Source organism: Phyllopteryx taeniolatus, chromosome 1, assembly GCF_024500385.1.
Source record: "Phyllopteryx taeniolatus isolate TA_2022b chromosome 1, UOR_Ptae_1.2, whole genome shotgun sequence".
Classification (NCBI taxonomy): domain Eukaryota; kingdom Metazoa; phylum Chordata; class Actinopteri; order Syngnathiformes; family Syngnathidae; genus Phyllopteryx; species Phyllopteryx taeniolatus.
In genome coordinates, this window is record NC_084502.1 from 28618425 (window position 1) to 28636669 (window position 18245).

General features: G+C 41.9%; 1 protein-coding gene across 4 annotated transcripts in view; it reads left to right on the forward strand.

Moving 5' to 3' along the window:
* Positions 1 to 17904, forward strand: part of nid2a (nidogen 2a (osteonidogen)) — a 70456-nt gene extending 52552 nt beyond the window's left edge. For 3 of the 4 annotated variants that reach the window (XM_061785901.1, XM_061785892.1, XM_061785909.1), the window contains 40 exons: positions 120 to 225; positions 317 to 441; positions 516 to 621; positions 712 to 836; positions 912 to 1017; positions 1107 to 1231; positions 1305 to 1410; positions 1501 to 1625; positions 1701 to 1806; positions 1897 to 2021; positions 2097 to 2202; positions 2290 to 2414; positions 2490 to 2595; positions 2686 to 2810; positions 2886 to 2991; positions 3079 to 3203; positions 3279 to 3384; positions 3475 to 3599; positions 3675 to 3780; positions 3868 to 3992; positions 4068 to 4173; positions 4261 to 4382; positions 4458 to 4563; positions 4653 to 4777; positions 4852 to 4957; positions 5060 to 5184; positions 6078 to 6183; positions 6278 to 6402; positions 6474 to 6579; positions 6693 to 6820; positions 7337 to 7442; positions 8328 to 8457; positions 9427 to 9527; positions 9614 to 9786; positions 9859 to 9988; positions 10077 to 10248; positions 12419 to 12576; positions 12774 to 12897; positions 13005 to 13117; positions 17706 to 17904. In XM_061785901.1, coding sequence (XP_061641885.1) covers positions 120 to 225; positions 317 to 441; positions 516 to 621; positions 712 to 836; positions 912 to 1017; positions 1107 to 1231; positions 1305 to 1410; positions 1501 to 1625; positions 1701 to 1806; positions 1897 to 2021; positions 2097 to 2202; positions 2290 to 2414; positions 2490 to 2595; positions 2686 to 2810; positions 2886 to 2991; positions 3079 to 3203; positions 3279 to 3384; positions 3475 to 3599; positions 3675 to 3780; positions 3868 to 3992; positions 4068 to 4173; positions 4261 to 4382; positions 4458 to 4563; positions 4653 to 4777; positions 4852 to 4957; positions 5060 to 5184; positions 6078 to 6183; positions 6278 to 6402; positions 6474 to 6579; positions 6693 to 6820; positions 7337 to 7442; positions 8328 to 8457; positions 9427 to 9527; positions 9614 to 9786; positions 9859 to 9988; positions 10077 to 10248; positions 12419 to 12576; positions 12774 to 12897; positions 13005 to 13117; positions 17706 to 17716 — 4683 coding nt within the window. In that variant the 3' untranslated portion in view covers positions 17717 to 17904. The remainder of the gene's footprint in view (positions 1 to 119; positions 226 to 316; positions 442 to 515; positions 622 to 711; positions 837 to 911; positions 1018 to 1106; positions 1232 to 1304; positions 1411 to 1500; positions 1626 to 1700; positions 1807 to 1896; positions 2022 to 2096; positions 2203 to 2289; positions 2415 to 2489; positions 2596 to 2685; positions 2811 to 2885; positions 2992 to 3078; positions 3204 to 3278; positions 3385 to 3474; positions 3600 to 3674; positions 3781 to 3867; positions 3993 to 4067; positions 4174 to 4260; positions 4383 to 4457; positions 4564 to 4652; positions 4778 to 4851; positions 4958 to 5059; positions 5185 to 6077; positions 6184 to 6277; positions 6403 to 6473; positions 6580 to 6692; positions 6821 to 7336; positions 7443 to 8327; positions 8458 to 9426; positions 9528 to 9613; positions 9787 to 9858; positions 9989 to 10076; positions 10249 to 12418; positions 12577 to 12773; positions 12898 to 13004; positions 13118 to 17705) is intronic. The other variant, XM_061785919.1, reaches the window with a different exon arrangement.
* Positions 17905 to 18245: the final 341 nt, after the last annotated feature.

Consider the following 18245-nt stretch of genomic DNA (forward strand, 5'->3'; position numbering starts at 1 on the left):
AATTTTCAGGTCAATAGCACCTTTGGAAGTATATTTAGTGAAAAAAATTGCTACGTGTTAAATACTTATTTCAGCCGCTCTGCATCATATATTCAACGAAAACATATTGTGTATTTTAGTGTCACGGTTCTAGTGGACATTGTTGGTGTGTGGACAACAAAGGGCAAGAAAGACCTGGTACCAGAACGCCTCCTGGTGCAACACCCATCGACTGTAACAAACCAGGTGCCAAATCTTAACCTTTCCTTGTGTTTACACTCTATGATAACACTCTTATATTTTCAATTCAAGTATAACTTTGTAATTCAATCTCTAGAACGTCCTAAAAGCCACTGTGAGTTGCACAGAGACAGTATACAGACCACCAGTCTAGAGGGTTATCCACTAGTGGGAGCATTTGTACCTCAGTGTGATTCTGATGGACACTACACTCGTCAACAGGTAAGTTAAACAAGATTTAATGCATTATGTATTTTGTGTATAATTTTTGTGACTAAAACATTGTGAATTATTAGTGCCACGGTTCTACTGGGCATTGTTGGTGTGTGGACAGCCTAGGAAAAGAAACACCTGGTACTAGAACTGCTCCTGGTGCAACACCCATCGACTGTGACAAACCAGGTCCAAAGCTTAACCATTCTCTGTGTTTACACTCTATGATGACTCTCTGATATTTTCAATTCAAGTATAACTTTGTAATGTAATCTCTAGAACGTCCTAAAAGCCACTGTGAGCAGCACAGAGACAGTATACAGGCAACGGGTCCAGATGGTTATCCACTAGTGGGAGCCTTTATACCTCAGTGTGATGCTAACGGACAGTACACTCCTCAACAGGTAAATTCTAGGCGGGTTGAGGCATTGTGTCCTTTGTTTATCAACTAGGTGACTAGAATGTATTGTGTATTTTAGTGTCACGGTTCTAGTGGACATTGTTGGTGTGTGGACAGCCAAGGACAAGAGAGATCTGGAACTAGAACTCCCCCACGTGCAACACCCATTGACTGTGAAAAATCAGGTGCCAAATATTAACTGTTCTTTGTGTTTACACTGTAATGACTCCTTAACATTTTCAATTCAAGTATAACTTTGCAATGTAATCTCTAGAACGTCCTAAAAGCCAATGTGAGTTGCACAGAGACAGTATACAGACCACCAGTCTAGAGGGTTATCCACTAGTGGGAGCATTTGTACCTCAGTGTGATTCTGATGGACACTACACTCGTGAACAGGTAAGTTAAACAAGATTTAATGCATTATGTATTTTGTGTATAATTTTTTTGACTAAAACATTGTGAATTTTAGTGCCACAGTTCTACTGGGCATTGTTGGTGTGTGGACAGCCAAGGAAAAGAAACACCTGGTACTAGAACTGCTCCTGGTGCAACACCCATCGACTGTGACATACCAGGTCCAAAGCTTAACCATTCCCTGTGTTTACACTCTATGATGACTCTCTGATATTTTCAATTCAAGCATAACTTTACAATGTAATCTCTAGAACGTCCTAAAAGCCACTGTGAGCAGCACAGAGACAGTATACAGACAACGAGTCCAGAGGGTTATCCACTAGTGGGAGCCTTTGTACCTCAGTGTGATGCTAACGGACAGTACACTCCTCAACAGGTACATTCTAGACGGTTTGAGGCATTGTGTCCTTTGTTTATCAACTAGGCGACTAGAATGTATTGTGTATTTTAGTGTCACGGTTCTAGTGGACATTGTTGGTGTGTGGACAGCCAAGGACAAGAACGATCTGGAACTAGAACTCCTCCAGGTGCAACACCCATGGACTGTGAAAAAACAGGTGCCAAAGTAAACTGTTTCTTGTGTTTACATGGTACAATTACGCTCTTACATTTTCAATTCAACTATAACTTTGTAATTTAATCTCTAGAACGTCCTAAAAGCCACTGTGAGTTGCACAGAGACAGTATAAAGACCACCAGTACAGAGGGTTATCCATTAGTGGGAGCATTTGTCCCTCAGTGTGATGCTGATGGACACTACACTCGTCAACAGGTACATTCTAAAAGGTTGGAGGCATTATGTGTTTTGTATATCATTTATGTGACCAGAACATATGGTGAATTTTAGTGTCAGGGTTCTACTGGACATTGTTGGTGTGTGGACAGCCAAGGACAAGAAAGACCTGGTACTAGAACTCCTCCTGGTGCAACACCCATTGATTGTGACAAACCAGGTACCGAAGCGTAACTGTTTCTTGTGGTTACACTCTAATAACGTTTAAATTTTCAATTCAAACATAACTTTACAATGTAATCTCTAGAAAGTCCTAAAAGCCACTGTGAGCTGCACAGAGACAGTACACAGACAACGAGTCCAGAGGGTTATCCACTAGTGGGAGCCTTTGTACCTCAGTGTGATGCTAACGGACAGTACACTCCTCAACAGGTACATTCTAGACGGTTTGAGGCATTGTGTCCTTTGTTTATCAACTAGGCGACTAGAATGTATTGTGTATTTTAGTGTCACGGTTCTAGTGGACATTGTTGGTGTGTGGACAGCCAAGGACAAGAAAGATCTGGAACTAGAACTCCTCCAGGTGCAACACCCATGGACTGTGAAAAAACAGGTGCCAAAGTAAACTGTTTCTTGTGTTTACATAGTACAATGACGCTATTATATTTTCAATTCAACTATAACTTTGTAATTTAATCTCTAGAACGTCCTAAAAGCCACTGTGAGTTGCACAGAGACAGTATAAAGACCACCAGTACAGAGGGTTATCCATTAGTGGGAGCATTTGTCCCTCAGTGTGATGCTGATGGACACTACACTCGTCAACAGGTACATTCTAAAAGGTTGGAGGCATTATGTGTTTTGTATATCATTTATGTGACCAGAACATATGGTGAATTTTAGTGTCAGGGTTCTACTGGACATTGTTGGTGTGTGGACAGCCAAGGACAAGAAAGACCTGGTACTAGAACTCCTCCTGGTGCAACACCCATTGATTGTGACAAACCAGGTACCGAAGCGTAACTGTTTCTTGTGGTTACACTCTAATAACGTTTACATTTTCAATTCAAACATAACTTTACAATGTAATCTCTAGAAAGTCCTAAAAGCCACTGTGAGCTGCACAGAGACAGTACACAGACAACGAGTCCAGAGGGTTATCCACTAGTGGGAGCCTTTGTACCTCAGTGTGATGCTAACGGACAGTACACTCCTCAACAGGTACATTCTAGACGGTTTGAGGCATTGTGTCCTTTGTTTATCAACTAGGCGACTAGAATGTATTGTGTATTTTAGTGTCACGGTTCTAGTGGACATTGTTGGTGTGTGGACAGCCAAGGACAAGAAAGATCTGGAACTAGAACTCCTCCAGGTGCAACACCCATGGACTGTGAAAAAACAGGTGCCAAAGTAAACTGTTTCTTGTGTTTACATAGTACAATGACGCTCTTATATTTTCAATTCAACTATAACTTTGTAATTTAATCTCTAGAACGTCCTAAAAGCCACTGTGAGTTGCACAGAGACAGTATAAAGACCACCAGTACAGAGGGTTATCCATTAGTGGGAGCATTTGTCCCTCAGTGTGATGCTGATGGACACTACACTCGTCAACAGGTACATTCTAAAAGGTTTGAGGCATTATGTGTTTTGTATATCATTTATGTGACCAGAACATATGGTGAATTTTAGTGTCAGGGTTCTACTGGACATTGTTGGTGTGTGGACAGCCAAGGACAAGAAAGACCTGGTACTAGAACTCCTCCTGGTGCAACACCCATTGATTGTGACAAACCAGGTACCGAAGCGTAACTGTTTCTTGTGGTTACACTCTAATAACGTTTACATTTTCAATTCAAGCATAACTTTACAATGTAATCTCTAGAAAGTCCTAAAAGCCACTGTGAGCTGCACAGAGACAGTATACAGACAACGAGTCCAGAGGGTTATCCACTAGTGGGAGCCTTTGTAGCTCAGTGTGATGCTAACGGACAGTACACTCCTCAACAGGTAAATTCTAGACGGTTTGAGGCATTGTGTCCTTTGTTTATTAACTAGGCGACTAGAATGTATTGTGTATTTTAGTGTCACGGTTCTAGTGGACATTGTTGGTGTGTGGACAGCCAAGGACAAGAAAGATCTGGAACTAGAACTTCTCCAGGTGCAACACCCATTGATTGTGACAAACCAGGTACCAAAGCGTAACTGTTCCTTGTGGTTACACTGTAATGACGTTTACATTTTCAATTCAAGTATAACTTTACAATGTAAACTCTAGAACGTCCTAAAAGCCACTGTGAGCTGCAAAGAGACAGTATACAGACGAGTCCAGAGGGTTATCCACTAGTGGGAGCCTTTGTACCTCAGTGTGATGCTAACGGACAGTACACTCGTCAACAGGTAAATTCTAAAAGGTTTGAGGCATTATGTGTTTTGTATATCATTGATGTGACCAAAACATACGGTGAATTTTAGTGTCACGGTTCTACTGGGCATTGTTGGTGTGTGGACAGCCAAGGACAAGAAAGACCTGGTACTAGAACTCCTCCTGGTGCAACACCCATTGATTGTGACAAACCAGGTGCCAAATATTAACTGTTCTTTGTGTTTACACTGTAATGACTCCTTAACATTTTCAATTCAAGTATAACTTTGCAATGTAATCTCTAGAACGTCCTAAAAGCCACTGCGAATTGCACAGAGACAGTATACATACCACCAGTCCAGAAGGTTATCCACTAGTGGGAGCCTTTATACCTCAGTGTGATGCTAATGGGCAGTACACTCCTCAACAGGTGAATGCTAAACAGTCTGAGGTCTTTTGTATATAATCTACAGTATGCGATAAAAAATGTGTTGGGTATTTTAGTGTCACGGTTCAAGTGGGCATTGTTGGTGTGTGGACAGCGAAGGACAAGAAAGACCTGGTACTAGAACTTCTCCAAGCGCAACACCCATCGACTGTGACAAACCAGGTGCTAAAGCCTAACCTTTCCTGCAGTTTACACGCTACGATGACTCTCTTATACTTGTCCTGTATTTTTCAATCATATATAACTTTGCAATGTAATCTTTAGAACATCCCAAAAGCCACTGTGAGCAGCATAGAGACAGTGTACAGACCACCAGTCCAGGGGGTTATCCTATATTGGGAGCCTTCGTACCTCAGTGTGATGCTAATGGGCAGTACACACCTCAACAGGTAAATAAAAGAAGTATCAAGAATATCTTTTTTTGTGTAATGGGACGTCAACATCCATGTTGGATGCTTTTAGTGAGTGTGTGCTAGGAATGTTGGACAGAGTCTCCTGTCTGATCTTAAACTCCCAATTCTTTAACTGGACCCCAAGAGAGATAGAGGATGTTGAGTCCGAATGAGTCATATTCTATGCCTGCAATTCTTGCTTTAAAGCTGCCGGTCAAAGCTGTGGTCAAAAGGTGTTTGTTGCCCATTGGAATGGTAACCCCTGAAACAGAGTGGATGCTTGAGGTAAACAGGGGTGTCAATCTGGAGGAGTTCTACTAAGCTTGGCTATCTTTTAGCAGAGGTTTGAGACCAGTCACATGACTTGATTCAAGTCAGACTTAAGTTGCCAATTTTAGGAATTAGAACCTGCTTGGCTAAAACTCATGAAATACAGCACTTTACTTTGCCTAGGTATTTATAAGACCCCACTTGACTTAGACTAGAACTACAGACCTGACATGTTTATATTTGAAAATCATAATTTTCAATATCGTATGCCATTTGTCTTGTTTTTGAAAAAAAAAAAAAAAGATTGTGCGTGAAAACCTGGCAACCCAGCCTGCTGACATGAACTGGGCTTATAAATGCAGATTCAATGGAGTCACTAACACCTTTTCCAAATAGGAAGCAATGTCGGAGGACTCATACAGTATGCGATCTTTATGCTGTAATTTTACCTAAGGGTGCATTCCCACTTTCTGGAGGTCAGGCTGCCCGGGAAAGTCGATTTACGTCTACTGAACAAGCGGGTCTGGCCATCCAGATCAGCTGAATTCCTTCAATAGGTGTATTGATATTTCATAAGAATAGATAGAAGAATGGTTGGACTGAAACTTCGTTTGTTCCAGTGTCATGGTTCAAGTGGACATTGTTGGTGTGTGGACAGTCAAGGACAGGAAAGACCTGGAACCAGAACTCCTCCTGGTGCAACACCCATTGACTGTGATAACTCAGGTCCTAACCTAAATGTTTTTCAGTGTTAGTGTGCAAGGGTGACTGTATTAAATAAGATTGAAATCTAATATATTATATGAACTCTACTTTCCAGAACACCCTAAAAGCCACTGTGAGCACCACAGAGACCATGTACAGACTACCAGTCCCGAAGGTTATCCTCTAGTGGGAGCCTTCGTACCTCAGTGTGATAGTAATGGACAGTACACACCTCAACAAGTAACCACTATTTAAATTAGAGGCATCATGTCTTTTCAAAATGATGTTTGTAATTGTTATTGCTGTTTCAGTGTCAAGGCTCTACTGGACATTGTTGGTGTGTGGACAGCCAAGGACAGGAAAGACCTGGAACCAGAACTCCACCTGGTACCACACCCATCGACTGTGAGAGACTGGGTAAGAAACAGACTCTCAGCAAAAAGATGTTTTATTGATCATTTTCTTTGATTATATGTTGATAGACATTTTGACAATACTTGTTCTTTCCATTTTCTCAAACAAACATTTAGATGAACGTCCTAAAACCCTTTGTGAACACCACAGAGAAAGTGTACAGACCACCAGTCCCGAGGGCTTTCCTCTCATTGGAGCATTTGTACCTCAGTGTGATGCTAACGGACAGTACACATCACAACAGGTAAATTTGAGATTCTAGAATGTTTCAGGCATTTGTCTTTATATATAGTATATTGCACTTATATTTTTATTAACAGACGTTTCAGTATAGAATACAGTTACCCCCTCCATCGCTGAGGTTAGTTTCCAAACCCCCCGCCCCCGCGAAAAGTGAAAATCTGAAATACACCCTAGGCATGTTTTTATAGCACAGCATTTAATATTTTCCTTCAACACAATTTTAAAACTAAAAACACATTTACTGTAAACACATAATATATTGAGGAGCAAAAGCAATGGATAACAAAAAATATTGTACAAGCAGTATAAAAAATAATAACTGTAATAATACTGACCCAAAAAAAATCTACGATACAGCGGGACCGCAATAAGTGAACCGCGATATAGCGGGGGTTTCATGTACATCCTGTATCCTACTTTCAACGACTTGGTCTTTACATCGAAATTTAAGTTTAAATGTATGAAACTGATTTTTACTTGCGTTATCGTATCAAATCGTTATCATTCTATGCATTAGTGCCATGGTTCCATTGGACAATGTTGGTGTGTGGACAGCAACGGTCAAGAGAGAGCAGGAACAAGAACTCCACCTGGTGTTTCTCCCATAGACTGTGACGGTCCTGGTAAGCAGGGATCATTCTTCATCCACACATTTCATGTCCTTTTGGATGTTTTACTCTTTGCCCTAATGTCCTTACTCACCCTCTCGCTGTCTGTGACACACACACACACACACACACACACACACACACAGTATAGGTTAAAAGAAGTTCTTGCTGTAAACTACTTTTATGACTGTCCAAACTTCTTCAGTTTGTTTTGTGGGAAGACGGATGGATTGTTTCGTTGGCAACCAAACAGCTAACAGCCTGCTTTTTCATGGTTACCCCACCCACCTAAAAGGTTGTTGTCACCTGAGATTGAATTGTAGGCTTCTGATTTTCTATGTGATTTATTTATAAACCACCGCTATCATCCTCCTCCTCTCCATTTTGGCACATGCAGTCTTCTATGATTAACAGCTGCAGCTTTTAAAGCTCTCTAACAAAGTGAGTTATTAGAGGGATTTTAAAAGATAAACACAAAGGCAAGACAAAGTGTGTATGTGTGTCAACAAAGTCCCACAGAATTAATCACACACTTCCCATATACTGTAGATGTAATATACAGTAAACTCAAGCCAGAAACACATTGAGAATAATTTGCAGAGGCTGAATCGAGGCAGCTGGACTCTTCTTGTCCGTTGAAAACATTTCACTTTTAATCCAAAAGGTTTCTTCAGTTCTAAGTTTTAGATTTGGAGTCTCCCTATTTATGTCTCTGGTGTGTGTGTCCCCTGGGGCTGGTCACGTCTTCAACAAACAAGTGTCCAGCTGCTTCGATTCAACCTTTGCGGATTACGATGACCTGGTTGACTGAGAATCTACACAGACACCCTGAGAATAAGACCAAGGGATGACTATAAATCATAACAGAGATGTTTAACTTTGTTGATGTGTCTCTTGCAGTTCACGTGACTCCGACCGAGCGTCCCGAGAGTGTGTGCGAACGCTGGAGGAGCAGTTTAATGGAGCATTACGGTGGGAAGCCAGAGCCGCAACAGTACTTGCCCCAGTGTGAGCCAGATGGACAGTTCAGGTAGTTGCTCATCTATGTTAGACTAGCCAATTACTGTATGTATGTGGCAAAAGTGCTCACACTCTATACTTAAAGACCCTGTCAATTGAATTCAGAGATTTGTTTCTAAGTACATTATACATATTCAAACATAATTGCTCAAAACATGCTCCTACTCACTTGTGGAGATGTAGCATTAAACTGTTATTCCGTATTTAAATTTTCCCAATTTGGGGGGCGTGACTAAAACAGGGCTCAGTGACGCACCTGGGCCCGGCATCAGTCGCCTCTCTCCTACTACAGGTACTGTACAGTATATAACAACTTGAGTGCCTTCGTTTGCATCAGCGATTATCCGCCACAATTGCGATGTGTAGTTAGCAAGCTGGCTACATATGGCTACACTCTGAAAATGCATCTTCCCTTTGGATAGTCCGCTGGCGTGGCTGCTTGAGTGTTTCGTTGTCGCAGCACAGGGGGAGCGAGGCTTTAAGCGAATATATTTTTGCAGCTCAAACATAGTTATGTGTAGGCAAAAGAAAGATGCTAGACGAAGTGGCATCCATTTTTCCAGGTTGTAGTAGAGGTATTTGACTGACAGTTGACAGTTGAGCGGGGTGTGGTTTCAGAGCATTCAGTGGAGAGTGTTCAAGAGCGGACACAAGGGCTTGATTTTTCATAATTTTGGAGCCTTTTTTTTTAGATATACTATTCTACTATATAAATTTGGCAGGGTTGTTTACAACACTTCTCTGTGGTGTGTCAAATTTAGAATACATTTATTCTGACAGGGACATATACTTGTGAAGAAAAATAAGACTGGTAAAAGTAGAAGTACTGATTCAACTCCTGCAAAAGCAAAAGCCAAAAAGATCTACTTAAGTAGAGTACCAAAGTACAAATTCTTCTCAGCACTGAGTATCACTTTGCCATGCAGCACCATTTCTTGTATAAGACTGATTTGATTTATTCTAACGGTTCTGGCATCAGTCCAATCCAGTGCTATGGGGAGACCACCTACTGCTGGTGTGTGGACCAGGATGGGCGAGAAGTTCCGGGCACCAGGTCAAATGATGTCGTTAAGCCTGCATGTGAGCGTTGGATGATTTCTGTTGCATCTTATGCGAAAACCTTCCGATACATGTGCCCACCAATTTTCCTCCCCATTTTGTTGTAGGCCTTCCCTCAGTGGCCCCGCCAACCGTACGCCCATTACCCCGCCTGGATGTGACTCCTCCCTCTAACACTGATATCACACTGCTGTACGCACAGGGACAGAAAATAGGAGCACTTCCTCTCAACGGGACCAGACTAGATACAAGCCGCTCCAAAACACTACTGACTCTACATGTAAATGCATAGATGGACACTTTGGTGTGAATTACTTTATTGTAACTATTTTCCCAATGTGCGTGTATGCAGGGCTCCATAGTTGTTGGTCTATCTTATGACTGCAGACAGAACCAAGTGTATTGGACTGATTTGTCCGCGCGGACCATTAATAGAGCATTAATGGTGCCAGGAGCTGAGCCAGAGATACTCATTAACTCGAGTGAGTGATCACAAACACATTTATACACTAGCTAATGTTTTGAGTGATGATTGTTTTTTTTTTTTTTTTTACAATCTGCTCCTTGTAGATCTGGTCAGTCCAGAGGGTTTAGCTGTGGATGTCAATCGAAGGCTGATGTTCTGGGTGGACTCCAACCCTGACCTGATTGAAAGGTCCAACTTAGACGGCAGCGATAGAAGGATGCTTTTTGACAAAGACTTGGTCAACCCCCGGGCCATCATCGTGGTCTCATCCACAGGGTAATCCACTTTTCTCTTAACCACGACCCTCCTCCTTAAAAAAAAAAAAACACCCAGCCAGAAACCTCCCAGTGATACATCCCAGAGGTGATCCACTGTGGGACAATGCACCAACAAGGTCTGTAGCTCATTCATTAGTGATGACGTCTTGTTGAGTCTAGTTTGTTCCACACTGGTGACATCGCAGTCTCCATACAAGTCCATCACTAGTTGATAAAATTTCAACCACTGGGGTTTTTTAGCAACATGTGTTTACTCTCTGTAAGACACGAGCAAATTTTAGTGCTCTCTTAGTGACGGCCGCCAAGACTCATGAATTCAGAGTGAGCGCACAAGGCCATAGTCAGTCTACTTTTCAGGAATAGCATCTGCTTTTCATCATTACAACTAATTACAGATCATCAACAGGTATGTGTGTGTGTGTGTGTGTGCACGCGTGTGGGTTAGAAAGAGGAAGAAAGTGTGTTTGTGTGTTTAATCCATCATTAAACACAACAGCCAAATCAGGTAACCTAAAATATTTGTAACAGTTTAGTTTCTGACTTCAGACCAACTGTATGTGTGTTCATGCATGTGTGTGCGTGCGTGCGTGCGTGCGTGCACACTTAAGTTCCAGCTAGTGCTCTTTAATTTCGTAACATGCGTCTGTCACGCTTACACGCACATACACACATATTCACGAACACACGTACATCCCACACACTAACGGGAAAAGCAATGAAATGACGACGAACATACACGTCGGTGAGCATCTCTTACACAAACATCTGTTCAAATGTACCTTTTTTTTAAAAAACTGATTAACTGCCACAAACTGTGTGTGTGTGTGCATGTGTTTGGAATTTGATAGCACATGTGGTGTGTATTACTTGTTGCTCCCAATAGACTCGCCACATGTACGTCAGCACCCACGCCCCACGCCACACACACACCCCAAAACTGTGATCATCCCGCTGAGCATCTTTGATTAGCTGATTGAACTTGTTCTATTCCCTACTGTAGGGTGGTTCCCATATGTGGATGTGTTAAGTATCGTGCAACAAAGTCTTAAGACTCTACTAGTTTTGCTGTTTCAATAATCTCATGTTATTTTTAGTTCAGTGGTGCCTTGAGATATGAGTGACCCCACTTGTGAGTATTTCAAGATACGAGCCGTCGTTTGGCCGACATATTGCTTTAACTTGAGATACAAGCGCTGTATGGTGGCAGCAAACTCAACCCAACTCACTTCACAGTAAGGAGCAGTTTGGCAGGAACTGGAACAATTCTTCAAAAAAGACGCTTCATGCTGTTTAGTGCCACTCCCAGATGAAGTTTACTGTCAAGCAAAAACATCAAACTCAATGAATTACACCTTATGTATTTAAAACAACCAAACAAATTAGGAATGCCCCCGCTAATTTAATGCAAACACATAGAAAAAAAAAAAATCCATATTTAATTCCAATTAGCGATCGATAGTCAGGGTGGCATAGCCCAATGTCTATTTGAACACAGACGGTGGAGCAACATATCTAAACAGACAATACACCAATACTGTGAAAAATGACCAATATTATTGCTTCCTCTTTTATGCTTTCAATTGACTATAATGTTCTACTGTAGTTATTAATCCATTTTCTAGACCTATGCCTCCTGACTTTAGACAAGAGGTGGAAAAGTAGACAACCAGTCACGTTCACACACTATGGGTAATTTAGAATCTTCAATAAACTTAAATGTTTTTGGGCTGTGTATGAGCTGCCATCCGGAATATAATTCAGGATTACCTGAATGCTCTCATACACACAATGGAAACTCTCTCACACACGCTACCGAAGCACTTGCAAACACGACTGAAACACTCATACACACGACTAAAATGCTTTAACACACATTCCTAAAATGCTCTCATTGTAGTTCTGAAATACTCTCAGACAACTACTGAAACATTCTCACACGACTCGTGAAACATTCTCACACACTTTTGCAACGCTCTCATAAGCACCACTTTGGGTCTATCGCTGCACGCCCCTGCTCTCACATGGTCCTGCAAACACGATACTCAAGCAACCTTTATACAGCTTTTTTGTGCATGTATGTTATTGTGCACAAAGTTAACTGATTGTGTTTATAATATTAAATAAAAGCGGAAATGGTCCAGTCCAAACCATTTTGTACCCCGTTGCAGTTCTCTGTACTGGACAGACTGGAATCGAGAGGCTCCCAAGATTGAGAGCGCATCAGTGGATGGACAGAACCGCCGGGTGGTGGTTTCTGAGGGGATTGGTTTGCCGAATGCATTGACTTACGATTATTCTTCTGGGCACATCTGCTGGGCCGATGCAGGTAAACAAAACACCTGGGAGACCACATTTACTCTTCAGCTGGACACTTCTCATCTTAACTACTTACTGTTCGGGACAAATTTGACCCGTGTCGACTTTTGACAATAAAAATGTAATGCTTTCGAATAAACAATATGTTAGAGTTAAGCAAAATGATTGCTTACCATTTGGATTGTTCTCTCTCTCTCTCTGTGCTAGGTACTAAGCGGTTAGAGTGTATATTCCCAGAGGGTTCAGGGCGAAGAGTAGTAAACCCCAGCCTCAACTACCCATTTAGCATGGTGTACCACAGAAACCACTTCTACTACACTGACTGGAGGAGGTGAGGATCTTCATTTATTTTCACACAACTGAATTTTATCCATGAACTTATCTCAAAACCAATGAGTGCTGCTGCTTACACTGTGCTCCCTCAACACTTCTTTGAAGGGACGGTGTAATCACAGTCAGCAAAGACAGCGGTACCCTCACTGATGAATATTTGCCAGAGCAGAGGTCTCACCTGTATGGCATCGCCATAGCAACATCCCACTGTCTATCAGGTGAGCCAATATAAGCAGTACCCTCCACAGTTTATTGTACACTATATGGACAAAAGTGCTGTACTTGGACACCTAATTTTTTCATTCTTTTTTTTTTTTTTTTTTTTTGCTTTGAAATGCGAGTAAAAACTTGAGATATGAGCAGTGAACTCAACGCAACTTACTTTACAACAAGCAGCAGTTTGGCAAATAGGATTAGTGAACAATTCTTCAAAAAAGAAGCTTCAAGCAGTTTATTGCAGCTTCCAGGTGAAATTTACTGTCAAACTAAACATAAAACAAAGAGAATTACCAGAATTTCTCATGTAGAATATGCTAACCCTTTTTTCCTAAGGGGAAAAAAAAAACAAAATCAGCAAAAGTCCATTCATACAGCCATCCATTTTCTGAGCCGCTTCTCCTCACTCGGGTCGCGGGCAGGCTGGAGCCTATCCCAGCTATCATCGGGCAGGAGGCGGGGTACACCCTGAACTGGTTGCCAGCCAATCGCAGAGCACATACAAGCAAACAACCATTCACACTCACATTCACACCTATGTGCAATTTAGAGTCTCCAATTCATGCATGTTTTTGGGATGTGGGAGGAAACCGGAAAGCCCGGAGAAAACCCATGCAGACACGGGGAGAACATGCAAACTCCACACAAGCTGGGACAGGGATTGAAACTTGTTACGGCTACATCAAACCCAATATATTTGGACCCCAAAGCAAAATTGTTACGCCGATCGCTAGTTGCCATGGCCCATGGCGCTGCCTTGTCCGAAAGCAGACTCATAACAAAAGCTACTCGGGAACGATCAAAAACCAAGGAACATTGGTGGAGGAATTGTCCGCATGATACAAAATCTCCATAATAACGTGGTGGATGGGGGATATTTGGCTCGCAGGTGTTTACGGGAATAGCAGGTGGCGTGTGTGGGGGAACGCTTTTCGTCGAATCTATAACGGCAGGAGTTGCAGGAAGGAGAGCGCAAACCTGGTCAAGGCGTGAGTCAAGTGAACTAATGTTGTTATTGAGCGCATTGATAGCAAACATAATCTCCCGGAGTGAGCGATCATGTTGGCTAACCAATTCCCTTTGGCTAGACAAAGTCTCTAAAACATGCTCAGTGCTAGCGAGGTCCATAATGGCCGAGAAATTCTATTCTGGCTGCGTCAAACCCAATATATTTGGACACCAAAACAAAACAACAGAAGATGCATGTTTACAGACTTTATTCAACAAAGGGAGCACGCTGATGTGAAAAGATGACTATAAACAGAAAGTAACGCATAAGGCATAGTGACAGACAGAACAAATGAATGGTCTTCTATTAGATGGCAGGAAGTACATACAGTAATTAATGTATCCACTTTTTGTGCCATTTTTGTTTCTTGGTGTGCCGAGAGATTTTTCAATTGTAAAATATGTTCCTTGGCTCCATAAAGGTTGGAAATCAAGGTTGGAAAGTTCTCCAGTCAGAACGTGTATTCTAATCAGTCAGGTCAAACCAACATTACATGACAGAAATAATGGGTGCTACCATACTGTAATTAAATTACTTTATTGTAATTAAATTACTTCACCCACACCAAAACTTTAGAGCATGATTCGACAGAACGGCAGCATGTTTACGCACAACCGTTAGTGCTAGTACTAGCTTGCTAGGCTACATAACGTTTTGTTGCCTGCTTGCAACCCGTATCGTATTAAAAGTACGTGAACATACCTCAAGCAAGCCTTAGACAAACGTCCTCTCCCGAGCACCGGTGACCACCAACACATGTTTTTTCCTCATTTTCTTCTTATAATACAGTCGGCGCGATCCACTCTTGTAGTGAGTAACGAGTGTATCCAGTCGCATTTGAGTTGACAAGATAAAGCCCAGTGATCGTAAAAAACGGGATGCGGTGGTATCGGAATACAAGATTTTATTGCAGTAGTCTGACATAGTGCAATCGTGAAAGAGCAAATTTGTCTTGTAGTCTGATCCGGGCATTACGTGTTGTCTGTCTCAGACGTGTTGTCTGTCCCACACCGCCGACATGTTTTAAAAAAAATAAATAAATACTTTATTGGCCATCAGATATTTACAGTACTACGTCAAAAGAGACACGACAAGGCTAAAAATAAACTCGCTTTTGGATTCAATTATACTGTGCATGATGGCGATGCAGAGTAAATGTCTTTTGCGGAGCCGATCAATGACATCATTGATCAGATTGCCGAATTATGACATTAAAGCCGATCGTCATAAAATGCTAAATATCGGCCGATACCGATCAGATCGGTGTAAAGTCTAGTTATTATAACCTTCTCAGCAACGGATGTTTGAACACAACAGTGAAGCAACACATACTCACAGGCATACTGTATATTATTTATCCTCTGCGAAGAATGACTAATATTAGTGTGACTTACTGAGGACTGACCTGTCTTCATGTTTATCGGTATGGCTGTATTATACTTCCTCCTGGGCGCCAAGGCACACACACCAGAAGGAGCAGTCCAATGTCCATTGAAATGAAGCAAAAAAGTGTGACAAAAACGGTTTAATTTTAAGGTCTATTCAATATAGGACATACAGTATAGTGATACAAAACAACCTTATTCACCATAAAACAACGTAATCCCTGTGTGTGTGTGTGTCTGTATGTGAGTGTGTGTGTCTATCTGTCTTACACCCAGGTGTAAAGTCTACTTATGGTCCATAAACCAAATACATCCGCCAGTGTCATTTGATCCACTGATGTCATCTACAAAACCTTTGTAAAACACCTGTAAATTAAGTACAAAGCTTCACACTAAACACAGGATGATGCCCAAAGTAGTACCTTGCTACTGTCCCCCATACAACCCTGACATACAAGCACACGTCATGTGTACTTGGCACTGGCTAACGCTGTAATAACAGCAGCCTGGTTCAAAGACATTGGTGTGTAGTGTAATTGTGTGCATGATGACAGCTTTGAAACACACTGACTTAAAAGCTCTTATTGTTCAACACACCCAGACACACACTTTAGTGAAGTTGTTGGATGTCGCTTGGTCAGGATGTTCCAGTTCTTCCTCCAGACCACTTTACACCTGAGCCAATATTTTGTAAAGAGGAACACATTAGCACTGTAAACAAGCCTACGTTAGCCACAGCTTCTACGTGAGTAGCATGACGTATTCGTAATGGAGTGTTACTGTAACACTAATCGGTTTGAATTATTTGTATTTTTTTTTAGCATGTACAATCAATTAAAAATCAAAAAGAGGTTGCAAACCTGTTGAGCAGGATTTGCTAATTCAGCTTCACTTCTGAGTCCACTCAGCTGCCTGAAGTCCCGTCATTGTTTCTGTTAGCTAGTCCTATCCCTGTTCGCAAATAATTGAGGGGCATTTTTTCTTTTTTCCTGAGGTGGATATTCCGCCATCATTTCAGCAAATCTCCTGAAGCGCAAGGGCCGGGGTTGGTGGACTTCCTTTGTGCGCAGTAATAGCTCCAATAACTACGAGCTGATGACACGATCGACTTAACTGCTGTGTTGATAGTTATCGTTAGCTTGCAGAAATATAATGTTCAAGGCGAGTGATGGTGATATGAACGATCGTTGGACGGGATAAAGACACGAGGTCCATGTACATATTTAAGTCGCCAGCAATTTTCACCAGCTCATGCTGTAAATAATAAGGGTACCTGCTAAAATGTAATGCTCCAGTCATGCATGGATCACTGCATCCTCTTCTGTATATAGAGATGTCTCCATGCGAGACTATTGCCCTGCTTTTAAAGGGAATGAAAGAAATCGCTTCGACTGGATAGGATTGAAGTCGGCTGTGATGATGGCCACACCAGCGCAGACAACACACCTTTAAATGCACTGCGTGTACACTAATCCACGAAATTACCAAAACCAAGTCTAGCCCACCCCCTTGCAAAGTTACGCCAAGTGCAGCAATGGATTTGTGCTTGTCACAAACTTGAAATCTCGAGTCTGGAGGTTTGTTCGTTGGAGTTTTTAAACGAAACATTACCTAGTGTTTATTTTCTAGCAAAAACCTCCAGACTCTACCTTTGATTAACAAACACAACGTTAATGTTAAACATAATACTTACTTGCACATCCACATGTAGTCTGTTGAAGGGTCAGCTTTACTTCCACAAAGCATGTACTGTACGTGTTATGCAACAGCATTCCCAACTTGTCAAACTCAGCCAACTTCATGAGGACGGAATCAATCTCTGCGGGAGTGGGATTTCTTTTTTAAACACTGGGGATTGGGCGGGCTTTTTTTAAACAGCATTTGGCTGATTTTTTGTTAAACACTCAGGATTTGGTGGGATATTTTTTAAACACTTGGGACTGGGAGAGAGTGGGATCGATTTCTGGTTAGCGGGAGGGACAGCCACTCAATCAGTGTCAGCCTCTGGGCGGAAAGGGATGGAGTCCCCTCTCCGGGTTGAGGAAGAGATCCTGTCCGAAGTGGAGTTCAAGTATCTCGGGGTCCTGTTCACGGGGGAGGGAAAAATGGAGCAGGAGATTGACAGGGGGATGGGTGCAGCGTCTGCAAATCCTCCCTTGAAACTTCCTTCTAAAATGTGTTGTTTATGTGTGTCAGGGAATCATTAACAGCAGAACGGCAGCCACATGGTCCTTTGGTGCTGAAATTCTGGGGCCATTTTTGAGCCAAGGGTGTGATGAGCCCTCCTGGTGTCCCTCTGAGGAAAAGGATGCTCCCAAAGGGACATGGCTTCCTGTGGATCAGCTCTCCGCCATCCCTCCAAAATATAACCACACATTAAATGTTTTGTACCTCATTTCAATTTTTTTTTCCTGTTTTTTTTTTTATATGCAAGTTTGTTTTTTAGCCACCATCGCCGAAGAGTTATATCACATTTTTTAAATTTGAATTGTGTGTTTAAGCAACATATCTGTAAAACGTTTGCACCAAACTTGGCTGTGCAGCAGTTGATAAGCTCAATTTAGATTAGCATGAAGACAGGAAGCAGGTGGAAACAGCCATGCAAACTGAGGAATGTAATCAGATTACAATCATTGAGGCTTCCCTCCACTGTGTCAGAATGCAGCAGCTCCATTTATGCCACCATTTCCCTGCACCACTAATAATGCCCCAACCCCCACCTTCTGATTTTTTCTC